This window comes from Simochromis diagramma, unplaced genomic scaffold, assembly GCF_900408965.1.
Source record: "Simochromis diagramma unplaced genomic scaffold, fSimDia1.1 OVJJ01000669.1, whole genome shotgun sequence".
NCBI lineage: Eukaryota > Metazoa > Chordata > Actinopteri > Cichliformes > Cichlidae > Simochromis > Simochromis diagramma.
Window position 1 is genome coordinate 3393109 of NW_024387458.1, and position 27534 is coordinate 3420642.

The 27534-nt window shown below is 42.2% G+C and overlaps 1 protein-coding gene and 1 long non-coding RNA gene across 3 annotated transcripts; one reads left to right on the forward strand and one right to left on the reverse strand.

Moving 5' to 3' along the window:
* Positions 1–8256: 8256 nt before the first annotated feature.
* On the forward strand, positions 8257–12090 carry LOC120722989. Its single transcript, XR_005693652.1, has 2 exons — positions 8257–9224; positions 9323–12090. It is a non-coding gene; the product is annotated as an uncharacterized LOC120722989 (long non-coding RNA).
* On the reverse strand, positions 11081–27030 carry grnb (granulin b). 2 transcript variants are annotated; one of them, XM_040014207.1, is made up of 17 exons: positions 26906–27030; positions 26537–26612; positions 23306–23446; positions 21010–21135; positions 20274–20387; positions 18923–19064; positions 18674–18801; positions 18356–18485; positions 18182–18273; positions 17416–17560; positions 16925–17031; positions 16514–16750; positions 15782–16018; positions 13918–14172; positions 13606–13839; positions 13000–13209; positions 11081–12731 (listed from the first exon to the last, which is right to left on the reverse strand). In XM_040014207.1, exons 2-17 carry the CDS (start codon positions 26537–26539, stop codon positions 12585–12587), a joined length of 2448 nt encoding a protein of 815 aa, XP_039870141.1. In that variant the 5' UTR covers positions 26540–26612; positions 26906–27030; the 3' UTR covers positions 11081–12584. The 2 variants fall into 2 exon arrangements, with proteins under 2 accessions (XP_039870141.1, XP_039870140.1); XM_040014206.1 differs by having other exon boundaries at positions 13000–13248.
* Between the last annotated feature and the right edge of the window lie 504 nt (positions 27031–27534).

Below are 27534 nucleotides of genomic sequence, written 5' to 3' on the forward strand. Positions count from 1 at the left end.
ACAAAAGTTGTGTTCATCTTGATGTAGCATTATCAGTGGGAGAAACGTTTTTACACTCGTCCAAGAAACTGGACGAATGAGAAGAGCGAAAGTGGATCGTTGAATGAAACAGATGAACCAGAATTGGTTTGTAAAACTGCTGCTACTTCAGTGGTGGGGAACTGGTTTAGCTTTCGTCTGTCAGATACACAACAAAGCACTATTTTTGGTAGAGCATGCTAGCGGCCGTCGTTATTACCGTGTTGTTTGGAAAATACGGCACACTTAAAATCAATCCTTTGATTTTTCTGAAAGTCGACAGTGCCCCTTATAATCCCGTGTGCCTTATGTATGAATTCTGGTTGTGTTTACTGACCTCGAAACGATTTTATGTACACGGTGCTCGAAAATCTGTCAAATGTTTTAGTGCGACTTTGCTAAGCTACAAAGCGGCGCTTGATGGATTGTCGGAGAATTACGGCTATCGTAAGCCGGAGCCTCGCGGAGTGATACGTACTGTGCTTCAACATAATATTACCATATTGTGTGTGTATAACCTCTTTTTAAGTTTTGTGGATATTATACATGGTAATGCTGAGGATATGTCAGCTGGAAATGCCTTTTGGTTAAACTGTCAGCAAGGAATTTGCATTTGCACTGTTAAATTTTTATATAACTTTAATGCACATAAAAAACAGCTGCTTGTTTAAGTGAAAATACATTGATGGGATTTTTTGCACTAATAAAGTTGTGGAGTTGTAAAGTAGTTTGTCTAGTGTCAATTCTATCGTCAGTTATATCGTTATCGCAAATTTTCAAATGTATATAGAGTGATAAATATTTTTGGTCATATCGCCCTGCTCTACTTTCTACCACTAGAGGTGGCCTGGCATCTCTGACCTTCCAAGTTCAAAGTAAAGTAGGACAGGCACACATAGACCACCCCCACCATCACAGCTGTGTCTCTGCTCTGCTCTTCTGTTTACTCAGGTCGTCATAACAACTTTTGATGACGAGAAGGAGCTGGGTGGAGAGGGTGGGGTTAGATGATACAGGGAGAAAAGGTCACAGGAAGTGTGTGGGCTTGTTTTGCTTTTTGTGTACGGATGACCTCACCAAATTTAATTATCACATCATCAGACGAAGAAGCTAATTTCAGCCTCGAGTGTTTGCCTGCCTATTAAAAGGTCAAATTAAGACTTCAGGGGGAGGAAAAAACAGCCTCTGGAAGGAACATTTCTTGCAAGATGAGCCAAATCCTAAATGAAGAGACAGATTACAAGCCATTAAAGTTCTTGAGATGACCAGAGGTGGCAAAAGTATAGGCATTCTGTACTTAAGTAGAAGTACAGATAGTAGTGTTACAAAGTACTCCAGTAAAAGCTGAAGTACTGATTCAACTTCTTTACGCAAGTAAAAGTGAAAAAGGACAGACTTTAAAATGTACTCCCAGTAAGAAAGGAAAAAGTAACCCCTTGGAGGACATTTTTATTCTATTCAATTATTTATATAGTGCCAAATCACAACAACCAATGACTCAACCAATGACAAACCCAAACAGTCCGCTTTAACCTGAAACTCCCCTTTCTGTCAGTGTAAAGAAGTTACATATTTAACTGTTTTTCTATGTGATGAAGAAAAAGCTGCTGTGACAAAGAAAGAAATCTGTCAGCACGAGTCTTTGGACTTAAATTGTTAGAAAATGTTCTTGTAGCTCATTGCCCAGACTGTCCAGTTTTTTTAAAGACTCATCTAGACACTCAGAAACCGAGCCAAGGTTCTGTGCTGAACGTGAGATGGAACATCTTATCTCTCTTCTGAGGTTACAAACCACAAAGTTACTGCTTATTTTCCGTGGTGTGTAAACTGCAGATTTTAATCATGCAACAGATAAATTCTGATTTGTAAAATCAGACTTGCAATAACTAAATATTATTTCTAAGTCCTTATCATTTACCAATTTTAGGAAGGCTATACATCCCTATAATATGCTTGCATTAACGTGGTGAATTCACAGTAAAGTACTGTCAGTAAAGTGTTGTCAGTGTTGGCTTTCATCAAGTGTAGTAGAGTTTAATTTACATTAAAGCTGATGATGCTTCAATTCATTCACTGAATTCATTCACTATACCAACTTTATACAGTTTAGCATGAGGAGAACATACAGTATACTGTTAGTGGAGGAAATGAAACTCAACCAAGATAGCTGTGTAACATCTGCTGACATCGTTGAATTCAGTGGTGTAAATCTACAAAAAGCAGCAGGTCAGCTGATCATAGCTTGGCCACTAAGAAAATCTACTGGAGCTCACAACAGAAATGATTTTGAATTCGTATTTTCCCCATGCTGAATGACTATAACAGATCTTATTGTTCCCCCACTCTCCAAATCCCACTTTAACCTCTGACTGTTCATATTTTTCTGTTTTGGCATTGAGGCAAAGCCATCCTCCACCATGTAAGGAACACAAAAAAAACCCTCTTGCCCCTGTGGGCGATCTATCCTTCAAGCTCGGGTCTTCTATCAGGCGCCTGGGGTTTGAGGATCCTTGTTGTTCCTGGGATCTGCTGGAGCCACACGCCTAGCTTGGGAGTCACTGCACCTAGTGCTGCGATTACCACTGGGACCAGTGTTACCTTCACCCCCCACACCTTCTCCAGCTCTTCTCTGAGCCCTTGGTACTTCTCCAGCTTCTCGTGTTCCTTCTTCCTGATGTAGCTATGTCTATCACTATGGCCGTCTTCCTCTGCTTGTCCACCACTACTATGTACAGCAGGTTAGCCATCACCATTTTGTCCGTCTGTATCTGGAAGTCCCACAGGATCTTAGCTTGTACATTCTCGGCCACCCATTTTGACCTCGAGACCTCCAGCCTCTATGGAGCTTGTGCTCAGAGCTTGTTCATGTGCTGCCATGATTCAACACATTCTCTGTGCTGGGTTTCAGTCCAGCTTTGTCCAGCCACCTGTTGGGTTTCTGGATGTTAGCAGCTTCTTTTATCTGCCGGTGGTACATAGAGTCCTGCCGTGATGTCTCCTCCTGTTTCTCTGGTTTCTGCTGCCTAAGGTATTTGCTGAGCACGCTGTCAGTTGTTGCAACCTTTCTGATGTACTCGTGGATGTTTGCTGTTTTATTTCGAGAACTCTAATGGCTTGTAATCTGTCATTTCATTTAAGGTTTGGCTCCATCTTGCAATATATGTTCACGTTACTCCTTTCAGAGGTTGTTTTTTCCTCCTCCTGTAATCTTAATTTGACCTTTTAACAGCAGGTTGGGAGGCAAAGACTCAAGGCTGAAATAAACATCTTTAGAAAATCTGCCTGGCTGATGATGTGATCATTAAATTTGGTGAGGTCACCCTTACACAAAAAGCAAAACATACATCCCACTTACCAACTGTGACTTTTTCTCTTCTGCATAAATACATTTCTAAAGATTCTGTTGACATGAAATTCTCACCATATGTAGATAACAACCTATCCAGTCCACACATAGAAAGAAACCAAACCACAGATGCCCATAAATTATGTGTAATAATGAGAAATGACACAGTGAAAAAGTATTTAACATGTTTACTTAAATGTATTTGATACTTTGTACAAAAGCCTTTATATGTGATGACAGCTTCAAGACATCTCCTGTATGGAGAAACTAGTTGGATGCATTCCTCAGGTGTGATTTTGGCCCATTCACCACACAATCAGTCTTCAAATCCTAAAGGTTCTGTGGGCCCTTTCTATGAACTCTTTCCACAGATTTCCAGTTGGATCCAGGTCAGGTGATTGGCTGAGCCATTCTAACAGCTTTATTTTTCTTTCTTTCTGTGCAACCAGTCAAGAGTGTCCTTGGCTGCGTGTTTGGGTTCATTGTCTTGCTGAAAAAGCTTAAATAATACATACTTTTCCACTATAGACGAATATGTTCACGTTCATTTATTTTTGTATTTATTTTTATTACTAAAACATTTTTTTTATCCAGCACCAAATCACAACAACAGTCACCTCAAGATGCTTTATATTGAAAGGTAGACCCTACAATAATAAAAAAAACACCCACACAATCATATGACCCGGCACACCCACAGTGTGAAGGGAAAACTCGCTTTTAACAGGAAGAAATGTCCGGCAGAACCAGGCCCAGTGAGGGGCGGGGCCATCTGCCAGGACCGGTTGGGGTGAGAGAAGGAAGACAGGATAAAAGAAATGCTGTGGAAGAGAAACAGAGATTAATTACAAGTAATTTTAGCACAATATAATGCTAAAATAGCTGGAGTCACTGTGAAGCTGGAGGAGGAACGCTAACACTTTTCCACTCGATAAAAGTTAACGGGAGGGTTCCTGATGGTTAGGGACAAATGCAATGGCATGGCAGGATGCTGGTAAACAGACCAAACTTCAGTCAGGAGAACAACTGAGATAATCCATCCACAATACCAGGTTAGTCATTAATTTACTGCAACAACATGGGAATAGAGCAGCTGCGAGAGAATTCAACATTAATGAATCAATGGTACGGAAGTGGAGGAAGCGCCATTTTTCCATGGATTTGCGTTGGTGTGTGTGTGTCTAAATGCAAAAGCATACATAAACAAGAGAAAGGGTAGGGAAAAAAACATTGTGTTTATCTTGGTGCTATGGGAGGAATAATGTCTGTTGACCCACTTTCAAACCATTTTTTTTGCACAATGAAATCTGAAGCCTGACATTTTCACTGGTCTTTCTACCCTCAAAATCAATCAGCATCTGTAATTTGGGAAAGATAAAATACTGATGGAAGCCCTTCGCTTCCATTGCTAGACCCAAGGTTGCACTATATGGTCAAAAGTTTAAGGGGGTCCAATCTGTGAGGTGGTCTAACTGTGAGAGCAGGGAGGCAGGCAGGTGATAAGAAGAAGGGAGTCCACAACTAGGCACAAGAGAAACAAAACGAGTACAAGCATAAATTGCAATGAAGCGTATGAGTGAGGCGACAATAACGCTGGTTAGCAGACGATCTGGTGGAGAGTTGCTGTTCCAGCTGGCCTTGAAGAGGAAATCAGTAGTGGTGTGCGGATCGATACGGAAATATTGATTCCTCTGATATAATATAATAATATAATATAATATATATTATAATATATATAATATAAAAAAAGCTGTGGCTGGAAAAGAGTAAGGCGTTCAGAAGCGGAGACAGGGACTGCTACAGAGAGGCCAAGTACAGGTTCACTAAAGAAGTGGACATTGCTAAACATCAGCACTCTGAGAAGATGCAGCAGCAGATCTCAGAGAATGACTCGGCCTCTGTGTGGAAAGGTTTTAGGAATATCACCAACTACAAGCCTAAAACCCCCCACTCCACTGACGACTTGCTCTTGGCCAACACCCTCAACGACTTCTACTGCCGTTTTGACGAGCCATCAGGCAGCCTTCACACCTCCAACGGCCCCAACAATAGAGACACTTTGGACACTCATTCCCCCACCTCTCCCCCCTCCATAGAGCCATCACCACCTTCAATCACTTCACCTGCAACACCCCCCTCCTCACCCCACACAAAAGAGGATTTCACACCACCTCCTCCCACCACAACTCTTCATATTCATGAAGCAGATGTGAGGAAGCAGTTTAAGAATCTGAATGCTCGAAAAGCTCCCGGCCCAGACGGTGTGTCTCCTGCCACCCTCAGACACTGTGCAAACGAGCTGGCCCCAGTGTTTTCTGGCATTTTCAACTCCTCACTGCAGGCATGTCATGTGCCTGCCTGCTTCAAGTCCTCCACCATAATCCCTGTCCCCAAGAAACCTAGGATCACTGGACTAAATGACTACAGACCCGTGGCTCTGACATCTGTGGTCATGAAGTCATTTGAGCGCCTAGTTCTCTCCCATCTCAAGACCCTCACGGCCCCCCTCCTGGACCCCCTGCAGTTTGCATACAGAGCCAACAGGTCTGTAGATGACGCCATCAACATGGCCCTACACTTCATCCTGCAGCATCTGGACTCCCCAGGAACCTACGCCAGGATCCTGTTTGTGGACTTCAGCTCTGCCTTCAACACCATCCTTCCAGACCATCTCCGAGGCAAGCTCTCCCAGATGAATGTGCCTGATCCCATCTGCCGGTGGATCACTGACTTCCTGACGGACAGGAAGCAGCATGTGAGGCTGGGAAAGAATGTCTCGGACTCCCGGACCATCAGCACCGGCTCCCCTCAGGGCTGTGTTCTTTCTCCCCTGCTCTTCTCCCTGTACACCAACTGCTGCACCTCCACCCACCAGTCTGTCAAGCTAATCAAGTTTGCAGATGACACCACCGTTATCGGACTCATCTCGGACGGGGATGAGTCTGCCTACAGGAGGGAGGTTGAACGTCTGGTGTCCTGGTGCAGCCACAACAACCTGGTGCTGAATGCCCAGAAGACAGTGGAGATTATTGTGGACTTCAGGAAGCACACAGCCCCACTCCCCCCCATCATCCTGACTGACACCCCCATCACCTCTGTGGACTCGTTCCGCTTCCTGGGTACCACCATCACCCAGGACCTGAAGTGGGAGCCCACCATCACTTCCGTCATTAAGAAAGCCCAGCAGAGGATGTACTTCCTGAGGCAGCTGAAGAAATTCAACCTGCCAACACGGACGATGATGCAGTTCTACACTGCAATCATCGAGTCCATCCTCACCTCCTCCATCACTGTGTGGTACGCTGGAGCCACTATCAGGGACAAACAGAGACTGCAGCGTGTTGTGCGCTCTGCTGAGAAGGTGATTGGCTGCAGACTCCCATCTCTGCAGGACCTGTACACCTCCAGGACACTGGGGCGTGCAGCTCGGATCTCAGCTGACCCTTCTCACCCTGGACACAGTCTGTTTGACCTGCTCCCCTCAGGCAGGAGGCTCCGGTCCATTCGCACCAGAACCTCTCGCCACAAGAACAGTTTCTTCCCCTCTGCTGTTGGACACATGAACAATAACCATATGACTGTTCCCACCACTAACACATGACCCTACGCTGTGTTCACTGCATCATTCCATGTTTGGCACTGATCACCACCTGCACTCATGTATATATCATGTATATATCTATCCACTTAGCACTTTTAATTCTTATTCTTATTTTTATATTTTTATGACAGCATGTTGCACTGAAGCACCGCAGCAATTTCCTAATGTTGTAAACCTCCTCAACATCTGGCAATAAACCCTTTCTGATTCTGATTCTGATTCTGATAATATAAATAACTGGTATCACAGGAATCGATATTTCAGTATTGATCCACACATCACTAGTGCCCACTCACAACAATGGCTGAGCGTAAACGGAGTCATGTGTGGAAGTATTTTATGTGTTGAACCGAAAGTGAATGTACTGAAGCAGGGAAGAGGATGGAGGTGAACAGGAAGGAATGGCAAGTGAGGAGAAGCTTAAAATGATGCGGGAGCGTCGTAGCAAGAGTATTTAGATTTACAGTACGTGGCAAAATGACAAATTTACTGATGGAGAGGTGGTATGAGTCTATGATTTGGATACTTTAGGGCAGTGCTTCGCAATTATTTTCTGCTCCGCCCCCCTTAGGAACAAGAAAACATTTTGCATCCCCCACTCTCCCCCGCAACTATAAATAGTATAATTTGTCTAAATTGTTAATATAAGTACATCTCTGCACAACACTGTATCCTTATTAACATTAAAGAAAACAAAAAAAACCTTAAAACAAAGAATAACTTTATTAACATTGTTATTTACTCTGTAACAGAAACAATTTAAAGTGCATGTAATAGCACTGCATTAATGATCAAGGAACTGACCTCACAGCCCATTGTTCATTCAGTAGGCTGGCTTCAGTTATTGTGCAAAGGAACTTGGATGAGTGATGAAACGTTTCTCCCATTGAAAATGTTACGTCCGGATGAACAGAATCAACTTTTTGGGAATAATTTATTTTTTCCCTGTCTATGGCTGAGCCCCAGTCAAGTTCTTGCTTAATACTGATGGATTCATTGCTTTTCTCCACAGACATCCAGCCTATAGGGACACACAGTTCAGCAGGTAAATAAACAAATTAAAGAAAAAATGAATCACAGAAGAGAATGAGCAGTAAAGTTTTTTCAACTTATTATTTGCAGAAGTACATTGACTTCGTTACTAATGATACTCTGCTTTCTAATCAGACCCTGATGTCAGGGTGGTGGGCGGAGCCAGTCGCTGTGCTGGCACAGTGGAGGTGAATGGGAGAATGGAGAGCAGTGCACAGTATTGGCTGGACTCTGAGACAAGCAGCTGTTTTCTGTAAACATCTGGGCTGTGGCTCTGCTATTTCTTTAGGAAAGAAAAGGGTGTCTGACAGGACTGTGTGGGAGCTCATACATGACTGTGTTCAGTCTGCGTTTGCTTTGAGAGAATGAGCAACATCATCGTCCTCTGTCAATACCCTGGATCTCACCTGCTCAGGTAAGCCCGTTAGTGACATCAGCAATGACTTCAGTGCTGATAGTACGTGTGTTTAACACCTATGTTGTGTGTACGTGAGGAAATGCTGACAGGTGTTCTTCTAAACCCAGATGTCATTTTTGTAAAGAGAAAAAGCAAACAGCATGACGGAGAAGACAACAAAAACACAGACAAGTAAATTCATAAACACCACAAAACTTTCTCCAAGACAGCTCACTGCTGGGGCAGTGTTTACTTTTAAGGGAATTATAACGTATATTGTATTTTGTTTAAAAATATTACGTAGGAGTAGGTCATGGATAATAAATATTGATTTTTAAATAACTGAACAGATATGAAATCTACCAGTATCGTTTCTTTAAAGTTTGTGGGAACTGAGCAGCCTGTTGGCATAAAAAGCAGGCGCTCCTGTACCTTATAGGCTGGTGGCCATGATAGAAGTGTGCACATTATGTTCCAGCAGTCTTTGCTAAGATGCAAATTCATGGTTATATTTTCACTTTCGTGATGCAACATGTCTCCCGTTAATGTGGCCAAACAACAAACCTTGATTAATCTATCCAGAGGAGGTTACTCCCCTCGCTGCTCTTTGAATGCACAATGACAAACTGTAGTTGGGCTGTGATGGTCAGTATTCAATGAAATTGGTGAAATTTTAGATACAAACATGGGCGTGAATCAATCAACTGTGTGTTGAAGCGATTGTCGGACTGCTGATGACTGAATGTGTCTGATCAGATCTTAGCATCACAGTGGTCGTCCTGCCGCTGATTCTGCTGTTGGAGAATATCGTCCCGTATTTCTACTGGAAGGTACTGAACCCATCTTTGTGCTGAGAATGAACGCTTTATTGGGCTGAAAAGACAAGTGACGCAGTCAGTCTGACGCATGTGCTGTCATGTCTCTCCAGGCCCGCAGGGGGCAGATGCTGAGCAGACAGGAGACCAGTGGGCTGATTGACACTAACCTCTGTGTTTGTGCATCTCCAGAAGGTCAAAATGAGACCTCTACATCAGTGTGATTTCCTTTTCCCCTCAAAAACCTGCTGTATACAGTCAGACCCATGCAGCGCTACTGTGAGCAATAAACTGCACAAAAATGATGGGTGTATATAAAGTCTGAAGGTTATGTAAACACGCCAGAATAATTAAATGCCAGAATGTTGTAGCAATTATTTCATGGTTAAAGCTTTACAAGGTTAAGATGCGAACCCAACTTTGGCAGTGTTTCTCCAGTTGTGTCCAATATCATCAGTAAGGAAGTCATTTTTGACCAAAAAAAAAAAAAAAAAAACCCAAACTACAATCTTTTATTGTGCATTTGTTTTAGTTTTCCAATTGGAGTGTTTTTCCTTTTTAAGAAGTTTGCATTTTTAATATGTACACATACACAGAAAATGTTAGTTTCTACTTTGGGATTTTGCTTTCGTTTCTTGTTTTGTGATAATCAATTGTACTTTTATGGTATATTGTAACATTTATTACAAGTGCATATTAATATTTTTCTATATTAAAAATTTGAGCTTGAAATATTATGATAGAGATATGATAAAGTTCATCTATGAAGAACACAGGTCACCATGGACAAAGTTGCTAATCAGGGTGTTCTCTAGCAAATGCCAAACATGCTGCTACGTGTTGGGCTGTAAGCAAAACCCCCACCTGTGGACGTAGGGCCCTCATGGAGTCAGTTTCTGACTGTTTGAGCAGACACATGCACATTCGTGGCGTGCTGGAGGTCATTTTGCAGGGCTCTGGCAGTGCTCCTTGCACAAAGGCAGAGGTAGTGGTCCTACTGCTCTGTTATTGCCCTCCTACAGCATCCTCCACATCTCCTGATGCACTGGCCTGTTTCCTGGTAGCACCTCCATGCTCTGGACACTACGCTGACAGACACCGCAAACCTTTTTACCACACCCCAGATTGATGTGCCATCCTGGATGAGCTGTGCTACCTGAGCCACTTGTGTGGGTTGTAGACTCCGTCTCATGCTACCACTAGAGTGAAATCACTGCCAGCAGTCAAAAGTGACCAAAACATCAGCCAGAAAGCACAAGTACTGAGAAGTGGTCTGGTCACCACCTGCAGAACCACTCCTTTACTGGGGATTGCCCATCATTTCCACCTGTTGTCTGTTCCATTTGCAGAACATGTGAAATTGATTGTCAGTGTTGCTTCCCAAGTGGACAGTTTGATTTCACAGAAGTGTGATTGATTTGGAGTTAAACAACACAGTTTAAGTGTTTCCTTCATTTTGAGTGACACCTGCACACATTTTAACAAAACAACACCACAAACAAGCAAAGGAAATCAGCGAAATGAACTTTTATTTTCAGATTGAGCCAATCTGTAAACCACTTTACATGACAGTTATTTAAAAGTCATTGAAATTACTTAAGTTTAAGAGATCGTTCAGCTTTTTAGGAACTCCTGAATCTACAAACTCAAACATCTTACCAACTGTGACACTGACCAAGTCTCAATTCACAAATAACTCCAAAAGATTCTCCTGAGCGCCTGTGTTACGTTTCCATGAAGACAAAGATGCAAATCAATGTTACAACTGCACAAAACAAAAGACTTTCCAAAGGATACAAGTAACTCCTACTGAAGAAGGCACAAACTGCTCGATGCTCGTTCGTGTCCCGTCAGCTTCCAAATGAGGAAAGAAATGTTTTTTTTTTTTTTTTTTATTAATGTTGCTGCTTGTTGGCGGCAACATTAAAACAGCAACAAGCAGCCAAGTTGTGGCGAAAGCGTGAAATGGTTATGAAAACCTCTGATTAAAAACTGGCTCAGCCATGAAACGTTCCGATAAATCCTTCGTTTCTGGAAGTGAAATGTCTAAACTTTTCCCTCGCACCTTTACAGACGCCTACATTTCAGTTTGTATGTACAACAATAAATGTTTGACAGTCTGCTGTACGATGTTTTCTTTTTTAAAACTCTTAAGAGTCAGTGAAACATCGAGTCTCCAGACACCAAAACCACTTTACCATAAAGTAAATGTGCCCACAATCACAGCAGCTCGACTTCATCCTCTAAGCCTGAAACAGTCAAATTAACAGCTGCATCAATAAATTCAGAAACACTGGAAACAATTCCAAAGGCTACCTGTTAGTTTGTCCAGATTTGCGGTTTTTCCACTGTTAAAGTGGTTAATTTGTGGTTTTGCTATTTTAATGAATAAACTATCAGGAAAGATGATACAGTTCTGCTGACTTAACAAAAACTGCCTTTTAGAGAAGACACGTGGTTAAAGTCAGATTATTTAGGAAATGTTGCTCACAAAAAGGCAGTTTGTACATTCATGATTCTCTTCCAGAGAGTAGACCAGCTCTGTGCACTCATGTTTAAACACTAATGATCAGGGAGTTTCTTTCATGAAAGTATCAACAAATGTCATCAAAATATGCATAAGATTTGTTACACAAACTCAAAGGAACTGCCAACCTTGGTACAAAAACATGCTCCTCTATCTTAAAGGTTGAAGAGTGCATTCTCCGCCCGCTGCACCCACCTGTTGTTTAAAGTTTTGGGCAGCCAATCAGAAGACACGTAGAGCTAAAGGAGTGAAGCAGCCAATTTCAGACAGAATGAACTGAGAGCAGGCGTCAAGCTTCCTGTATGGGTTCATTATTTTAAGTTCACTCATGCTAAGCTGCTGTGTCTGAAGAAGAAGGAAAAAAATAAAAAATAAAAAATCAGCAGAAACAATCGACTTTCAAAAGAGACGAATTCACTGAAGTTTATTTTGAAATGGGGTTTGTTACCTATAAGAAAACTTCAGATCTGACATTAACAGATAACACCGCAGGTTGAAACGGACGCACTGTAAAGCTGTCCTGGAACCTAGATGTGGAGTGGCTCTGAAGGAGTGCAATAAATATTTTCAACCAGAATCCAGGCTAGGTTTCACCTGCTTCCCCCTTGAAAACTACTTCAACTTCACTAAAATTCCTTCAATGGTAAAAAGCAATTAAACAAATGTTTTTCCTGCATATGTGGACCAAATCCCCCCCAACCACACAAAACTCAAAAATACGCAAGAGTGCAAAAAACTCAGTGAATGCACCTCCACGAAATGAAACAGGAAGAAGCCCTTCTTGTCCACAGACAACACTAGTAGATGACATAACGGAAAGATTGAGATCATCATTGCACTTCAGTGGATTAGAGTCCGTGGGGGACAGTGTCTCTCTTTCGGTCCCCAAACCACGAGTCCCAGGTCAGCTGGGTCTGCAAGGTGCAGCCTCCGGCCTTGAGGTCGCACGAGTACCCGGCAGGACAGCAGTGCTTCGAGTCAAAGCAGCAGACGGCCTGAGAACAGACACAGCGTGTTCAGCACCGAATCAATCGGCAAGGCTCAAACTTCTTTTATTCTAAACAAACATATGAGCTGAATGAATTCAGCAACAATAAAAGTCGATAATCAAAGATGAGTAGCAGCACAGCAACATACAGTATACCTGCTAAGTTTTAACATAAACATTCCAAAATCGAGCCTAGAACAAGGACCATCCAAAGTCACTGCTGGAAGAATGACTTCAAATGTAAATGAGTGGGAGGGACTGACAGGTGAACGTACCCTGGGGGAGGGGCAGCAGCTCCACTCCGTGGCGGAGATCTTACAGCAGGTGTCTCGTTTGGAGCAGCGAAACTCGCCCCTGCCATCACACGCCACATCCTCCTCTGCTTCCTTCACAGACTGTAGCACTTCGATCTGAGGGATGGTGCTGAGGTGGTGGTAGTGTTGTTTCTTCTCGCATGTTCCTGTCTGCATGTTGCAGGTGTAGCCCTGAGGGCAGCAGTGCTCGTGGTCAGTGCAGCAAACAGCCTGAGCAGAGACCACGATGCCAGATATTAACATGTTACAGCCACGAGTGAAGCATTTCAGTGATTCCTATTAAGCTTTTCCTTATATACTATTGAACACTCCAAAAATATGGTCTAAATGGCAAATGTATTTCCTGCTGTAAGCACCAAATTTGTTTAAACAGGAAAGAAAGCCGGTTTTACATCACTTTTGAAACTGCTGTCTGATTCATTTTAGTCTGTTGTGAAACCAAATGATAGTCTACATCAGCAAGACACTGCAGAAATGTCACAGATCAGTTTGTGATCTTATCAAATGAGCACCTTTGTGGAAAACTCGAGGATTTAATGACAGTCTGAACATCACTGATGCACAAACCTTGAACAGCGGGCAGCAGCCCCACTTTCCGGTCTTCAGCTTACAGCAGGTCGTCCCTGAAGCGCAGCTGCTCTTGTTGTCACATTTAACGTCGATCACGGCGCCCGGCTCTGTTACAGCGCTCACTTTGGCGAACCACGGTATAACATGGGAACCTCTGGAGCAGGAGAAGTGGTGGGGCTCACAGGTGTGTCCGCTGGGGCAGCAATGGTTTCCATCTTTGCAGCAGACAGCCTGACGGGCAACACGGGTAACTGACACTCTCCCGTTTAAAAAGAATTAATAATTTAAGAAGGGAGGGGTTAAACTCACGTTCGGCAGAGGGCAGCAGCCCCATTTGTGTTCCTTTTCCATGAAGCAGCAGGTCGTGTCTCTGGGACAGCTGGTCTGGGCGTCGCACATGTTCTGAGTTGGATGGGAAACAGTCTGGCCGAGCTCCTCCTGCAGGGCTGGGCTCTTCTGCAGCCAGGCCACACTGAGGCCACCGGGTTTGTCACAGGTGCCCTCTGCCACATTGCACTTGTAGCCTTTGGGGCAGCAGTGCTCGTGATCGTTGCAGCACACAGCCTGGAACGAAACAAGGAACGAGTTCTACATCACAGACTGAAATCCTTCAAAACATCACAGGCTGCTCTTCTGTTGATGAAACAGCTGAAAAGTTATCCTCATTTTATTTGACACCATATGATCCACCTCTAGTCAGCTTCAAAACACCAACTAATTGTCTACTATTAAGAGTTCTGTTGTTAAACCACTGGTTCCAGGTGTAAATCTCAGTGTTTCCTGTTACATCTTCCCAAAAGAGAAGGAGTATTTTGGATGATTTAACACATCTATACATTTAAATTCAGACTTTTGAATTTCGATCAGTTTGTCTTTACCTCTGAAAAAATCCACTCAGGGTATACTAGCTGTCTCAAAGTAGAAGAAGTACAGAAAATCTCTACAGTCACATGAGGGAGAACAAGGTTGAGAGCATAGGTTGACGAAAATTACTGAAACTGTGTGCAATGAAGTCACTGGAACAGCCACTTTGAGGACGGGCCCATGCCTGATCACCCGGTCAGCTGCCATGTGACTGAATGGGGGTCATGCAGACAATTGCACTCAGAAGAGGAGAAGAAAGAAAAAACAAAAAAAAAACACAACCCTTAAAAACAAAGTTGCTGCAGGATGGAAACTTAACTGCAACGTTACAATGTAGCGCTTGGCAACATCCCATTTTTATGGATTAACAACAAAACAACTGGCTGTTAACCAGTTAAGTTGATTCCTGTGAAGAAACAAAGATGAGATGTGGTCAGCCTTCAACTGAGACCAGTTGCCTATTGGAAGGTCAGCCCATGTAGTCAGCTTATGGCCGGGTTGTCGTCCAAAGGTTGAGCATTTTTCATGCTGGTCAACGCATCTAATTGCCAACAGTTACAGACCAAATAAAGATTCAATACATATTCAAATGAAGTTTCCCTGAGTTACAAGCAGGCTGCTGTCCCGTTCCATTTTGTGTTTAAACTACTGTGAATGAGACTTTACTGAAATGCACTCAGAGCCACAGCTGACTTCTTATTTTCCATCCTCAGACTTGGGTTTGATTGACATTTTCTAACCATCACACGTCTTAAGCTGGACTGTAATCACTGTTCACATTGGATCTAGGATTACCTGGGGACCTCTAATGAATTTAATTCAGGATTAGGAGGGGCGTGCATGTGTCTAAATCACATAAGGTCCCCTGGTACTACTAATCCTGTGCAAATAGGGCTTAACAGATGAGTGTGAACTTTCAAGACCTGGAAGCTGGAATCTACAAGCCCACTTCCTGAAATACTGGTCAAATCATCTACTACTACTGTAAACAAATAACCACCCAGAAATAGGTCGTGACCTACAGATGAGCCACTTATGCACCATGAAAGCACTCCTGGGATCACACAGGAATTAGGAGATGATGCCAGGCAAAAAAAGAGAAATACAAATTACAAAGGCTCTGTACAATTTCTGTTGTGTTTGAATGTGCTGTGGATAAAAATAATTCAAGTATCAGTAAGAAATATTAGAACTGGATGTCAGAAATAACCACAGCTGACACCAAGAACAAACAAACCCTTGGCTATTTGCACATCAAAGTTAAATCTGGCCAGCACATATGATCAGGAGGCAGAAAGGAGATGCTGACCTGTGGTAAAGGGCAGCAGGCCCACTGTCCGGAGTTCATTTTACAGCAGGTGGAGCCCCACGGACATCTGGTCTTCTCATCGCATTTCTCATCCTCCACCTCCAAGGTCAGAGCTGCTACCTTTGTCAGCCAGGAGACGGGCGGAGAGAAGCCCAGAGGGTCATCGCAAGTTTCGGCTGCCAGGTTGCAGACTTTGCTGTGAGGGCAGCAATGGATGTGATCATCACAGCAAACAGCCTGCGGGTACACACAATACAGACCAGAGGAGTGTTACACCGAACTACTAGCAAGCCATGTAAGACAATTACTTTTTTTTATTTTTATTTTTTTTTTAAATTTACAAATGTAAACTCTTAAGATCATAAATCTCCTGTGTGAGCGTCCTGGGCAGCATTAATTTAGCACGTCTTTCCAAAGGCGGTGATCGGTACCCGCTCCCTCATCGAGTCTGCTTGTTTAACACACACTAATTTGCTCTTTGTGAGTCTTTGAAATAAATTGGCATCATGTTTGTTTACGAATTAGCCCATTGTTACTAGCTCACCCGCTGACCCGCGCCACTGTTCGCCCACTCACATCAGCATGAGTTTGCCCTCAGAAACATCTGGCTCAGTTCTCTCTTGATGGTTTGAGCCTGATGTACTTGTGGTTACAGGATTTTCGTGAGCTCAGCATTTTGAATACTAGAGACAGGACAGAAGAAAGCAGTCCTCACTTCAGCCCCTGGATTACCTGACGCAGCGGACAGCAGGCCCAACTGCCACTCGCAGTCTTGCAGCAGGTGGATTTCCCAGGACATGTCGTTGATTTGTCGCACCTGTTGTTACTGTCTTCCAGTAAAGGAAATACCGGCACGTGTCCAAGCATGGGAGTCACGGCGTTACCTGTGGAGTCGTCGCACGTGGAGCTTTTCAGGTTACAAACTGTGCCGTGGGGGCAGCAGTGCAGGTGGTCCTCACAGCACACAGCCTGCAGGGATGAGGAACAACCCAGACTTAGAGTCTGCAAATGAACTACTACATTACCTAAAGGAGAGCCCGTTAATAAGCTCTACTCATGTGAGTTATTGTCCATTAATAAACACGAGTTGAGTTACAGAGTGCCTGTCGGAGAGGAGAACAGGTCATTAAAGGAAAAGTGTACCTGTGGTAACGGACAGCAGGCCCAGTCTCCTTTCAGTGTTTTACAGCAGGTGCTTCCGTCAGCACAGGCCACAGAGTCGTTGCAGGGGATGGAATGGACTGAAAGGTCTGCAGAACAATAAAAATCACCACCACAGCTGCTAACATTTTTAGATTCCTGTAACACTGCTTGACTCAATGAAACGTTTTGAGGGAAAAATAAAAAACCCACAATGCAGCACAACCAGATATACATTTCACACATTCTTCTTCCTCCTTGTCAAATTTTGGCACAAAGAAACCCAATCACTGACAAGATGAAAACAGATGGAGAAAAGCTTCTTCCCACTCCACTCAAAACGTTAAAGTTGACGAATTTCAGTCAAAAACAGACTAAGGCAACATTACTGAAGATATTAATAAAACATTTGTATTAAAACATGTTTTTCTCTGAAACACATTAAATATTTAGAGTTTGATCACAGAAGATGTGACGATGGCCGTCTCACTCACCTTTTCTCTGGACTTTAAGGAGCTCGGTTGCAGCTTCTGCCAGTGTCATGGTGGGGTTTCTCTGGGTAGACTCACAGGTCCTGTGGTACAAGTCGCACTCTGAGCCTGCAGGGCAGCAGTGGATGCGATCTGAACAACAGATGGCCTGAAAGAAGAAGCAAATCTTTGCAATCAATGATTGTGTGAAAGTGAGAACTCAACCTCATCAAATACTGCATTTCCTCCCCCGAGCTGCTCTCCTGGGCCTTTACTGCAACTACCTTCATTTATGAGTCTTTGTGCTTTCAGTAACTGAAAAGCTATTGAGCAGAGCTCAGGTGAAGGACGTACACTGAAGAATATCCCTGCCTTGATTTTGCAGTGTTTTTGGCTAATTATCCATTCATTTTGAAGCACTGTGCAGCTTATTCTGGTTTTTCAGTCTAATGATTACTTCATTCATTGCAACGTTGTAGCATTTCTTTCAACCTCGTATTGAGTTTCAGAGGAAAAACTACCAAAAGGAAGTCTTAACACTTTGAATCAACTCTCCATAAGTATTTCAAATTCATAAATGAAAGGAAATTCCAACAGGGACTCATTACATTTGAGCAAAAGCAGCCTTCAGTTTGTTAAATATGCCACTTATTTGATATCTAAAGAGACTAAACACCTGATAAAATATTAAAAAGCTTCACAATGACCTTTAGATAGTAAGAGTCTGTCTCTCTGCAACTTTCTGTTCCTCTAAACTGACCCCATCGCTCAGTGACTTCGTACTACTTACACTGGGCATCGGGCAGCAGCCGTAGGTGTCGTTGATCATCTTGCAGCATGTGGTGTGATCAGGACAAAATGACTTCTTGTCTGGACAACTGACTGAGGGGATGACAGGAGTGACACTGATCCATCAATAAAATCCTATTCAATGTTTGTTTTTTAATTTGAAGATAAGACTTACTGTCACTGGCTACAGCAGGGATCTTCTTCATCAGGGGCATGACGGTCTCGCCATGCCTACACCGTGAATGCTTCAGGTCACACTCCATGTTGGCAGGGCAACAGTGAAGGTGATCCTCACAGCATGTGGCCTGCATGAGATTCAAACACAGGATGTTTTAGCCTTATTAGGAACCCTCGTGTCAATGTTTTCCTCCAATCAGTACAGTAAGAATCAAACAGCTTTAATTCAGCAACATAAAAAGATGAAAAACACTGGAAACTGTTGGAATACTTTAATTCAAATCACTTGTACTACATCTACAGCATTTATATGCACCTTTGGGTATGGGCAGCAGCCGTACTCTCCGCTGGGTAGCAGACAGCATGTGAAAGCGTTCGGGCAGCTGAGTTTCCCATCAGGGCACGATATTGAACTGCCAATGGAAGCTACAAAAGTAGTAAGACCTGAAAAGAAACGCAGTCTTCTGTTAACACTACAGTATCATCTGCATATAAATTTAGAAACGTTGTAAGTGAATACATGATCATCACATTTCACTGTTTATTTATATGATGTAATCCCCACCTGGGTTATTCCCTCTCCTTCTAGCAGGTAGTTTGGCCAGCAGAGGGAAAGACTCCAGCGAGGCAGAGACGCACCGCAAGTGAGCGATATCACACTTCGTTGCCTCAGGGCAGCAGTGGCGCCTATCGTCACAACACACCGCCTGCAGAGAGAAGATCACGGGATCGTGAAGCACACCAGCACTATAGATATACAACTGGGACATGAAAAATGAACAATTGATGCATGTGAGACATTTAAATTCAGTATATAGAGTAGTTTGAATAAAACAGGCAGATGTGCCTTTCTATTAAAGCAAATGAGCACTGATTGCTGAATGTGCAGCCAACAAACACCATCTGATTCCAAGGAAATGCTGCAGCTTCAATGAGTTTTAAATACTGAAGAAATTCAAAGTGTTTCATTGGAAGCAAATGAATGTCTAAAACTGGTCATTTCACTCTGAACAGACATTTTTATTTTATTTTCCACCAGGAGTATACAGAGATTATAAGACTTATATTCACACAATATTAGCCATTATCAGAATATGAAAAAGCTGAAATGTATAAAGTTTTCATTTTTGGTGTGTCTAAATCAAGTCCTAAGTGTCTGACATTTTAACACTTACTTTAGATTCTGACATTTCTATAGTTTTAGCTGCTTTCAGGATCGATCAAGTTCTCCCCTCTTTGCCTTTGCTGGCAGCTGCAGAGTGCTGAAATCAGCAGCTATAAGTGACTCAGCAAAAGGTCAGACTCACTAATTTTGACTTCAGAAAATGTGCAGTCTGTGGCAGACGTGCAGTGTCATTCTGTGTTGCCAGCCAATTTGTTCATGAAGCAACTTCAGAACCACACAACCACCCCTCAATGAGTGCTGAGGCAACATGATTGAAGACATTGGCAAATAGACGCAACACAGACAACCACAGTAGACCACAAGTCCAATGACACTTTTGTTTTGTTTTTTTAATATAAAATGAATGATCAGGCTAAGAACTTAAAACAGACTCATCACTAAATGAAGTGTCAGGAATTTGTGGTAGTAGAAGGGTTGCAAATAAACTTGAAGATTCTTAAAGCTGTTGCATTTTCTAAGCCTGTGCATCCTTTACATCATCTATAAACATGGTCTGAAACCATCTGAATGTGTGTGTGAAACTTGAGGCAAACTGAAGTGCATATTAAACATACAGTGTTGGTGAAGAAATACATCACATTTCATTTTAAACAGCTACAAACTTTCATAGGCAGCCTGTCAAGAACTCATGCAAGAAACAGCTGATCATTTTTTGGTGTGAGAAACCTGGGGCTTGTGTGGAGTCAGTGATTTTAGGCAAAGAGATGGCGTTTGTGCTTATGTGTGTCACCTTGGCTAAGGGGCAGCAGCCCCAGGAGCTGTCAGGAAGCTGGCAGCAAGTCGTGTCATCCGGACACTCTGACACCTGGTCCGGACAAACGACTGCCTTCACCGTCTCCTCGAGCTGAAGCAATCACATCACAGCCAACGCATACAAATGCAAGGACGCCACATGGTCGAATAAACAAAAAGGTTTAAAAACACTCAAATATGAACAGTTCAAGGAATCAATAATCAATTAAAACACACTGAAAATCACTCCAGCCACAGCGTAGTATACATATATAAAATATTGATTTTCCTTGCAAGACAAGAGAACAAACAACTGCTGGAGAGATTAAGTCCGTGGAAACATCTTGGCGCTGCACCAAGAGAGATCAGGTAGCCTGTGTGGGGGGAGGTCGAAGCATCTGTGCTTGTAGTGCCATCGTGAAACCAACACTATTGCGCCTCTCAATACTCTGCACATTTCAAAAACATTCCCCGCACCTCTTCAAACACCTTATTTACCCATGAGTGTTGTTCTTTTACGTCATTTGTTTTTGGAGTGGGAGAAACGTACAAAGCAGATAAGACAATTCCATTATTTTAACAAATAACACCAACTGAGCAAACGTATCCAGATAACAAAACTGAGCTTGGTTCACTGGAGATTCCTTTAAGATAATCTTTCCATGGTTGTTGGTGGGGTAATCAACGTTAAGATGTCTAAAGACAGAAGCTAAGCTTTGCCCCACCCCCTTCACCTGAGGCTGGGTCGGGAGTCGTGTCATCCACGGCAGGGAAACTGTTTTATTGACGCATTTCTCATGGACCAAATCACACAGCGTGTCCTCGTAACAGCAGTGGAGGTGGTCTGAACAGCACTCTGCCTACAGAGGGATTCAAACAGAGTGTAAGAGAAACAGGTTCACTGAGAGGAAACTTTTAAAATTTTAAATCTATTTGAAGTGACAGCAAACTGACATTTTATTTTACAGTACTATTTTTCCCAAGCAGAACATAAATACTGAGTTTTATTAGTTTATAGTACAAAATATCCTGCAACTCTTGTACAAAAGTCACATAACATATACTGTCAATAATATGCATAATGTTCAAGGTCATTCTATGAAACTGTATGTTGACTGTTTTGCTCTATTAAACTTTCTAATACTATATTTTTAAAAGAACTCCCCTTCAGCGTGTGAGCAATATGAACAAGCTCTCAAAATTAAAACACCGTCAGAAGGAAGACGCCCCTGCACAGAGGGAAATAAAACCCCGTGTCATCCCCGATCAGTACAACGGACACGCCGTTCTCAGTGAGAGCGCTTTATGGCTGAGAAACGGCCCAAGTTTGAGCGCTTGCCTTATTCACAGCTAGCTTCTAGGAAAATTGTACTCTACAGCTCACATGCTGCAGGTTTCCAGTTTTACTCATTTACTGTGGCAGAACAAGCCAGAGTGGTGTCTGTGGGTAAAACTGCCATGTGACCCCGCCTACTGCGCCATTGAAGGCCCTCTAATGACTGTTTTAAATGGATAAAAATACTCTTTTCCGCATTAAGTAGTCTTCATAGTCATGAGAAAGTTAATTTTCACAGGACCCTCTGCCGTCATGTGAAAAACCAAGTACAAGCCGTGACTCAGCAGATCGCTACAGACAACTTAAAGTAATTCTTTTCTACATGACCATGAGGCTTGGACTTTGCAGTGGAGGAATTTTCCCCACTCTTTGCAGTGTTGCTACTGATCCTTGAAGCATGTGGCATTGATTTGTGCACAGCTCTCTGAAGGTCCTGACTATATTTCTGTTGGGTTGAGGTCTGCAGCTTGACTTACCACTGCAATAACTTCAGTCTTTTCTCCCCCCCCCCCCCCCATTCTGTTGTAGATTTGCTGCTGTGCTTACAATCATTGTGCTGGTGCATGATCCAGTTTGGACCACGCGTTGACCATTTGACTCTAGAGTACAACGCTGTGGCTGTGAAACAAACCCTCAGCTCTCCACCACTGTGCTGACATTTGGAATGACGTTTTAAGATTAGAGTTGATAAAGCATGTACTTGGGGCTGGAACATGTGACCCTGAACCCTCCCTTATTTATGCTGCAACAGGCCTAGGCTGCTGGGCACGTCCCATGATTGTTGATGATGTTATTAATAATCTCAGGCTTTCTTCCACAGAGCATCTTTTGTCACGTCTTCCTCCCCTTACACCCGACCGGTCGTGGCAGATTGCTGCCCCTCCCTGAGCCTGATTCCAGGAGTTTCTTTCCTGTTCAAACGGAGTTTTCTTTCTCACCGTTGCCAAGTGCTTGTTCATCAGGGTCATCCAATTTTGGGGGTTTCTTTGAATCCTTGTAGGGTCTTTATCATATAATATAAAGTGCATTGAGGTGCTTTTGTCATTTGGACAGATTACATCAAACGTTATTTATACAGTGCCAAACAAACATTGTTCTGCAACTCTTGTGGAATATTCACATGCAACTCTGCAAACCTAAGCTGTGCTGCCATGACAAGGCACTTTTTCCTGACACTTGTAAACAAGTCATACCCGTTTCTTTTTTTTTTTGTTTAGTTTCTTTTTTTGTAAATTGTGCATCACAAACTTTAACACGCTGAGGCATGTAGAGTGTGAGATGCAGATCTTGGTTTTTTCAGTTTAAGCACTGGACAGTCTGATCTCATGGTAAATGTGCCGGGACCTGAACTCCTGGGAAGACTGGCAACTGTATCCAATGTTTTCCACTTATGTAGAATGACAGACTTCAGACTGACTGGAAACAGCTTTCTAACCCTCCCTTAGATTGATGGGCAGCAACAACTGCTCCTCTGAGATCATTACTGGCATCTTCCCTCTTCAGCACTGTGTTAAACACACAAATGCTTTAGACCAGCAAACTCTTATACGGGTCGCTCACACTCACTGATGATCGATGAATCAAGTGCATTTGGTTAGCAGTACCTGGCTGCTACCCTCGTCTTAACTTATAGAAGCACGATAGTGTACTTGATTAATATCCTAGGTCAGACACAACAGTGACGGGTAACTCACACGTGGTAGCGGGCAGCATCCGTATCCCCCCTCAGTATTCTTGCAGCAGGTGTTCTTGTTCTGACATGTGTGTCCATTGGGACAGACCAGCGCCGAGCTCAGACCCAGCAGGGCCAAACACAAGAACCCCATCTGCAGAGCCTGAACACAGGGAACAGAGGACAGGGCTGTGAGCGATTAATACAAAACCTTATGGGGATTTCTGGGTTTTATTCTGGCTGTGAGTGAGGAGGAGGGAAACAAAGACAAGTATGTTTAGCAGCTGCAAAAGAATTTCAACTGAAACTGGATTTCGCCACTAAACAAACCCAGATCCTTCTGAGATTGACGGTCCCTTCATATCATAACCACTTTATGTCCTAAACAGCAGCACTATAAATGGCAAGTCACGAGTTCAAGATTCAATTATTGGCTTTTGCAAAAACTCAGACTGAAAGTGACTCATGTCTATTATTTTTAGTTGGCCGCTAGCATCATTAACGGCCTTTTAACTCAAGCAGAAAGAACAGAATAACAGACTTAACCGACTGCTGAATATGTAATGAAAAAAAGATTTAATGCTAATTTAAGACTGATTTTCCTCTGGACTGTTGTGATACAGCAGTGACTTTTTGTCCCAGAAAAACTAAACTCATTGGACGTTCCTGCTGGCTCATGTCACAAGTTTGTGATAACATTTTAATTCCTATACATTTAACAGGCTGGATGGAAATAAATAAATAAAAAGTTTTCCATGTTATGAAGGTGGTTCACTTCTTCCTGGAGTACATAGCCATGATGTTATTATCTGTTCCAGTGCCGGTTAGATTCCACATTAGAGAACAGGTAAGAAATCGCCACCTACAGACCAATTAAGTCTTCAGAAAAATGGCATCACCGTTCCTGGAAGAGCTCTTGTTCATCTTGTTTGTCTTCGTTTTTCCCTCAAATGAGCATCAGGAATGAAAACAGATTATTAATACCACTTTGATGATACACACTGCTAAAGCACAGGTTAAGAGGAAATCACGAGAAAACACAAAACACTCCGAAATGTCTCCTAAAAGTCTGGATGCTTCTGACAAGGTGGCAATTCTGGGCTGAAACCACAAATATTTCCTCAAATATAATTTAATAACAGTATGCACTGTAGACGGCAAGCAGTAGCATCTGTGGCAGGGGTTTTAAACTCAGGGCAGACAGCTGCAGTTTATGGAGATGCTTTAATTTTAATACAAGTGAAAAGTTTGCCTCATGCAGCCTCTTGGAATTTAATTTTGTTAACAAGAAGCCTTCAAGTAGTCCAAACATAAACTTTAACTTTTATAAAAGCTTAGTCTTATAGAACTCCTCATTTTACATCTAATTACAGTTCAATTCAAAGATGACGCCTGAAACTGCCCAAATATGAAAATGAAGCTTGCTTTTACAGCTCTGTCACTTGAGACCAAGTTCCAACAAATACATTTTGCTGTAGTTAAGGACTTCTCATCTTTTGCAGATTCTGTACCGAGAATGAAAAAGGGATGTTCAAACTGAACACATGCAACATGTTTAAAATAGCGTTATGAGTCTGCTCAGAACGTCAATTTTCACTTTCATATTTTTGTACTAGGTTAGCGTTGGGGTGGTTTTTTGCACTTCTCACTCTTTGGAAAGCGTCCATATCTATTACTGATGGCATTCAGCTCCACTGCCATGAGCACAGGCAAATGCAACCTTTCAAATTTTATACACCTCAATACTCATTTAGCTTCATGAGCTCCTGTTCTACTAGAATCATTGCATTCTATTATTTAAAGATTTTACATCATTGCATTTCACAGGTTTCTATTTATTCGTTTCCTTCTCTTTTCTGTAACCTAAGTAAGACACCTGGTTTGTAATAGAGACATGTTCAATTTCAAAGATCCTATAGTCCCAGTACTCTTAAGTAGCTACTAGTACTGCAAAAAAAGGGGCGCAAGAATTAAAATGCAATGTTTCAAAATGCGCAAAACACAAACTGTTTCTGTGCAGTTTGTCTCTCAGCCCGATCTCCAATTAGAGAGACTGTCCAACAATAAAATATTAATGTGCAATAATCTCAGAGATCGAGAAGATGTAGAGACAGAGAGAGAAAAAAAAAAAGCAAACATGAGGGGAAGATGAAAGATTAGAGACTGCTCAGGATGCTGACATTTGATAAATTTCCTGTCTTATGTTAATTACTGTCATATACAGATCCACTGTCTTAATCAGAGAGCAGATCTATAAGTAACGTGCTGCTGAAATGATCTGATCAGTTCATAAGATCTTTCAGCTCTGACTGATGTGCTGTTCATGGCATTTAGTTCAAGAGTAGAGACCATTAAAGTAAATTCAAACAGGTAATCCACTTTAGTTTCATCTGCCAGATTCTAACTTTTACCAAATCGTCACACTGGCTACAAACTAGAAAGGAGTCATGATGGCTCATATAGTGGCTCAGTCTTAAAATTTCTACCCAGTTTTTTTTGGGTTTAGAAAAACTGTCCCAGGTCATTTGGGAGTAGTGACCCAAAGTGTTTGTGCAGGTCAATCCTGTCACCTGAGCAGACAAGTAAAACCTCAGGCATTGCTCCAGCCCAGCATGATGTCAGTCACCTGAGACAAGGTGTGAAAGGACAGCATTCCCTCTCTAAAACTGAAGAAGCCTCTTGGATGACAAGTAAAATATCTTCAAAACCTTATGAAGTCCAGCTGCCTTATATTCCAGATCTAAAGACTACCATGACCCAGATAAGTGGGAACCTACACAGACATACTTAAGAAGTTCGACACGATGCTAAAGTGCAACGCCACGACACCCATTTAAATCTAACGTGGGAGGGCAAAATAAACTAAAAGACAAACAGATCTGGTACATAGCAAATGAAAATAGATAAGAAAAGGCTGCACCAACAGGGCAATAATGGAAGGTCTAGTTTCTTTGTAAACACACGTTAAGCTCACATTTCAATAAAGATAAACATTACTGTCAACGACTTTAAAAGAACAACTGCAACAATTCATAACGTGAAAGACTGCTAAACTTCACCTGTGCAGCCATATGTCAATATATACTGGTGTCAAGCCAGCCTCCAATTCGAGTTTTGCAGTCAATATATGGTAAAGCTCGGAGATGGGGTTTAGTCGCTTTCCACCCACTTTTTATTTATTTTTTCTTAAATATACAAACTAAACCTTTACAAATCCAATACTTAAGCAATATATACGAAATAAAACATTTACCATGATTAGCAGGAATCCCGAGAGCAGGTAGAAAGAGTTTAATCGTTATCAGCACTGGGCACTTTTCTGCATACTCCTGAAAAACAACAGTACACTGTCAGTCGATGTTATGCTTTTAGGAAATACTGCATTATACTACAGGGGGGGAAAGGAGTGACAACGTTTAAGAAAAATAACCTGGAACTTATAAAAAATACCAGCTGAAAGGAGAGAGCTTTCTAACGCTAGCTTTTATAATAAAAATACAAGTTAGCGTAGCAGGCTATGCAGCTAAAAACAAAGCTAGCTGGTTTAAATGAAGTTAAGCGGATGTTCTCTTTTCTTTTCTTTGTTTTAAATCAACATACGAAACGGAAATCATCCTCTTACCTCGTCTGAAGGGTCACATACATGTACCGTTTGATGTGGTAGTGACAGCCTGCAACACCCAGAACGCACAAAGCAAACAGTCTCTGATAATACTTATATCACATGACACCTGACACGTGACTCTACAGGCTAGCGTCTTAAAGGGCCAGTACACTGCAGCGTTCCAGGGTTAGGAAAATAAAACAACGACAACAAAATAATATAAAAATAGAATATTACATTAACTTTTTATCTATTGCATTATTTGAATTTACAAAAACTTACGATACTGGCACAGATGTGGTAAGAATTCAAACATCACAAAGTATTGAAAGCATGTTTTCTGTAAGAGAAGGACGTTATAACTTAAAGCGGTGGGGACGTCAAACCTACGGTTTTCGTGTTTGTGTGTGTGGAGAAAAACCATGGCAAAAGTTGCTTAAAACATATGGTCCTTGTTAGGTATAATAAAAAGATAATGATGGTTGAATTTCAAAGTATATCTCTGTTTATTTAGTTTTTATATTCCTTTTCTACTCAGATTTTGCAGTCAACATTCCAAAATTGGAGATATTTTCCTTTGACGTGCGGAAATAAAATTGCGGAATTATAAAAACTATATATGAACATTTTTTTGCATTTCAAACAGT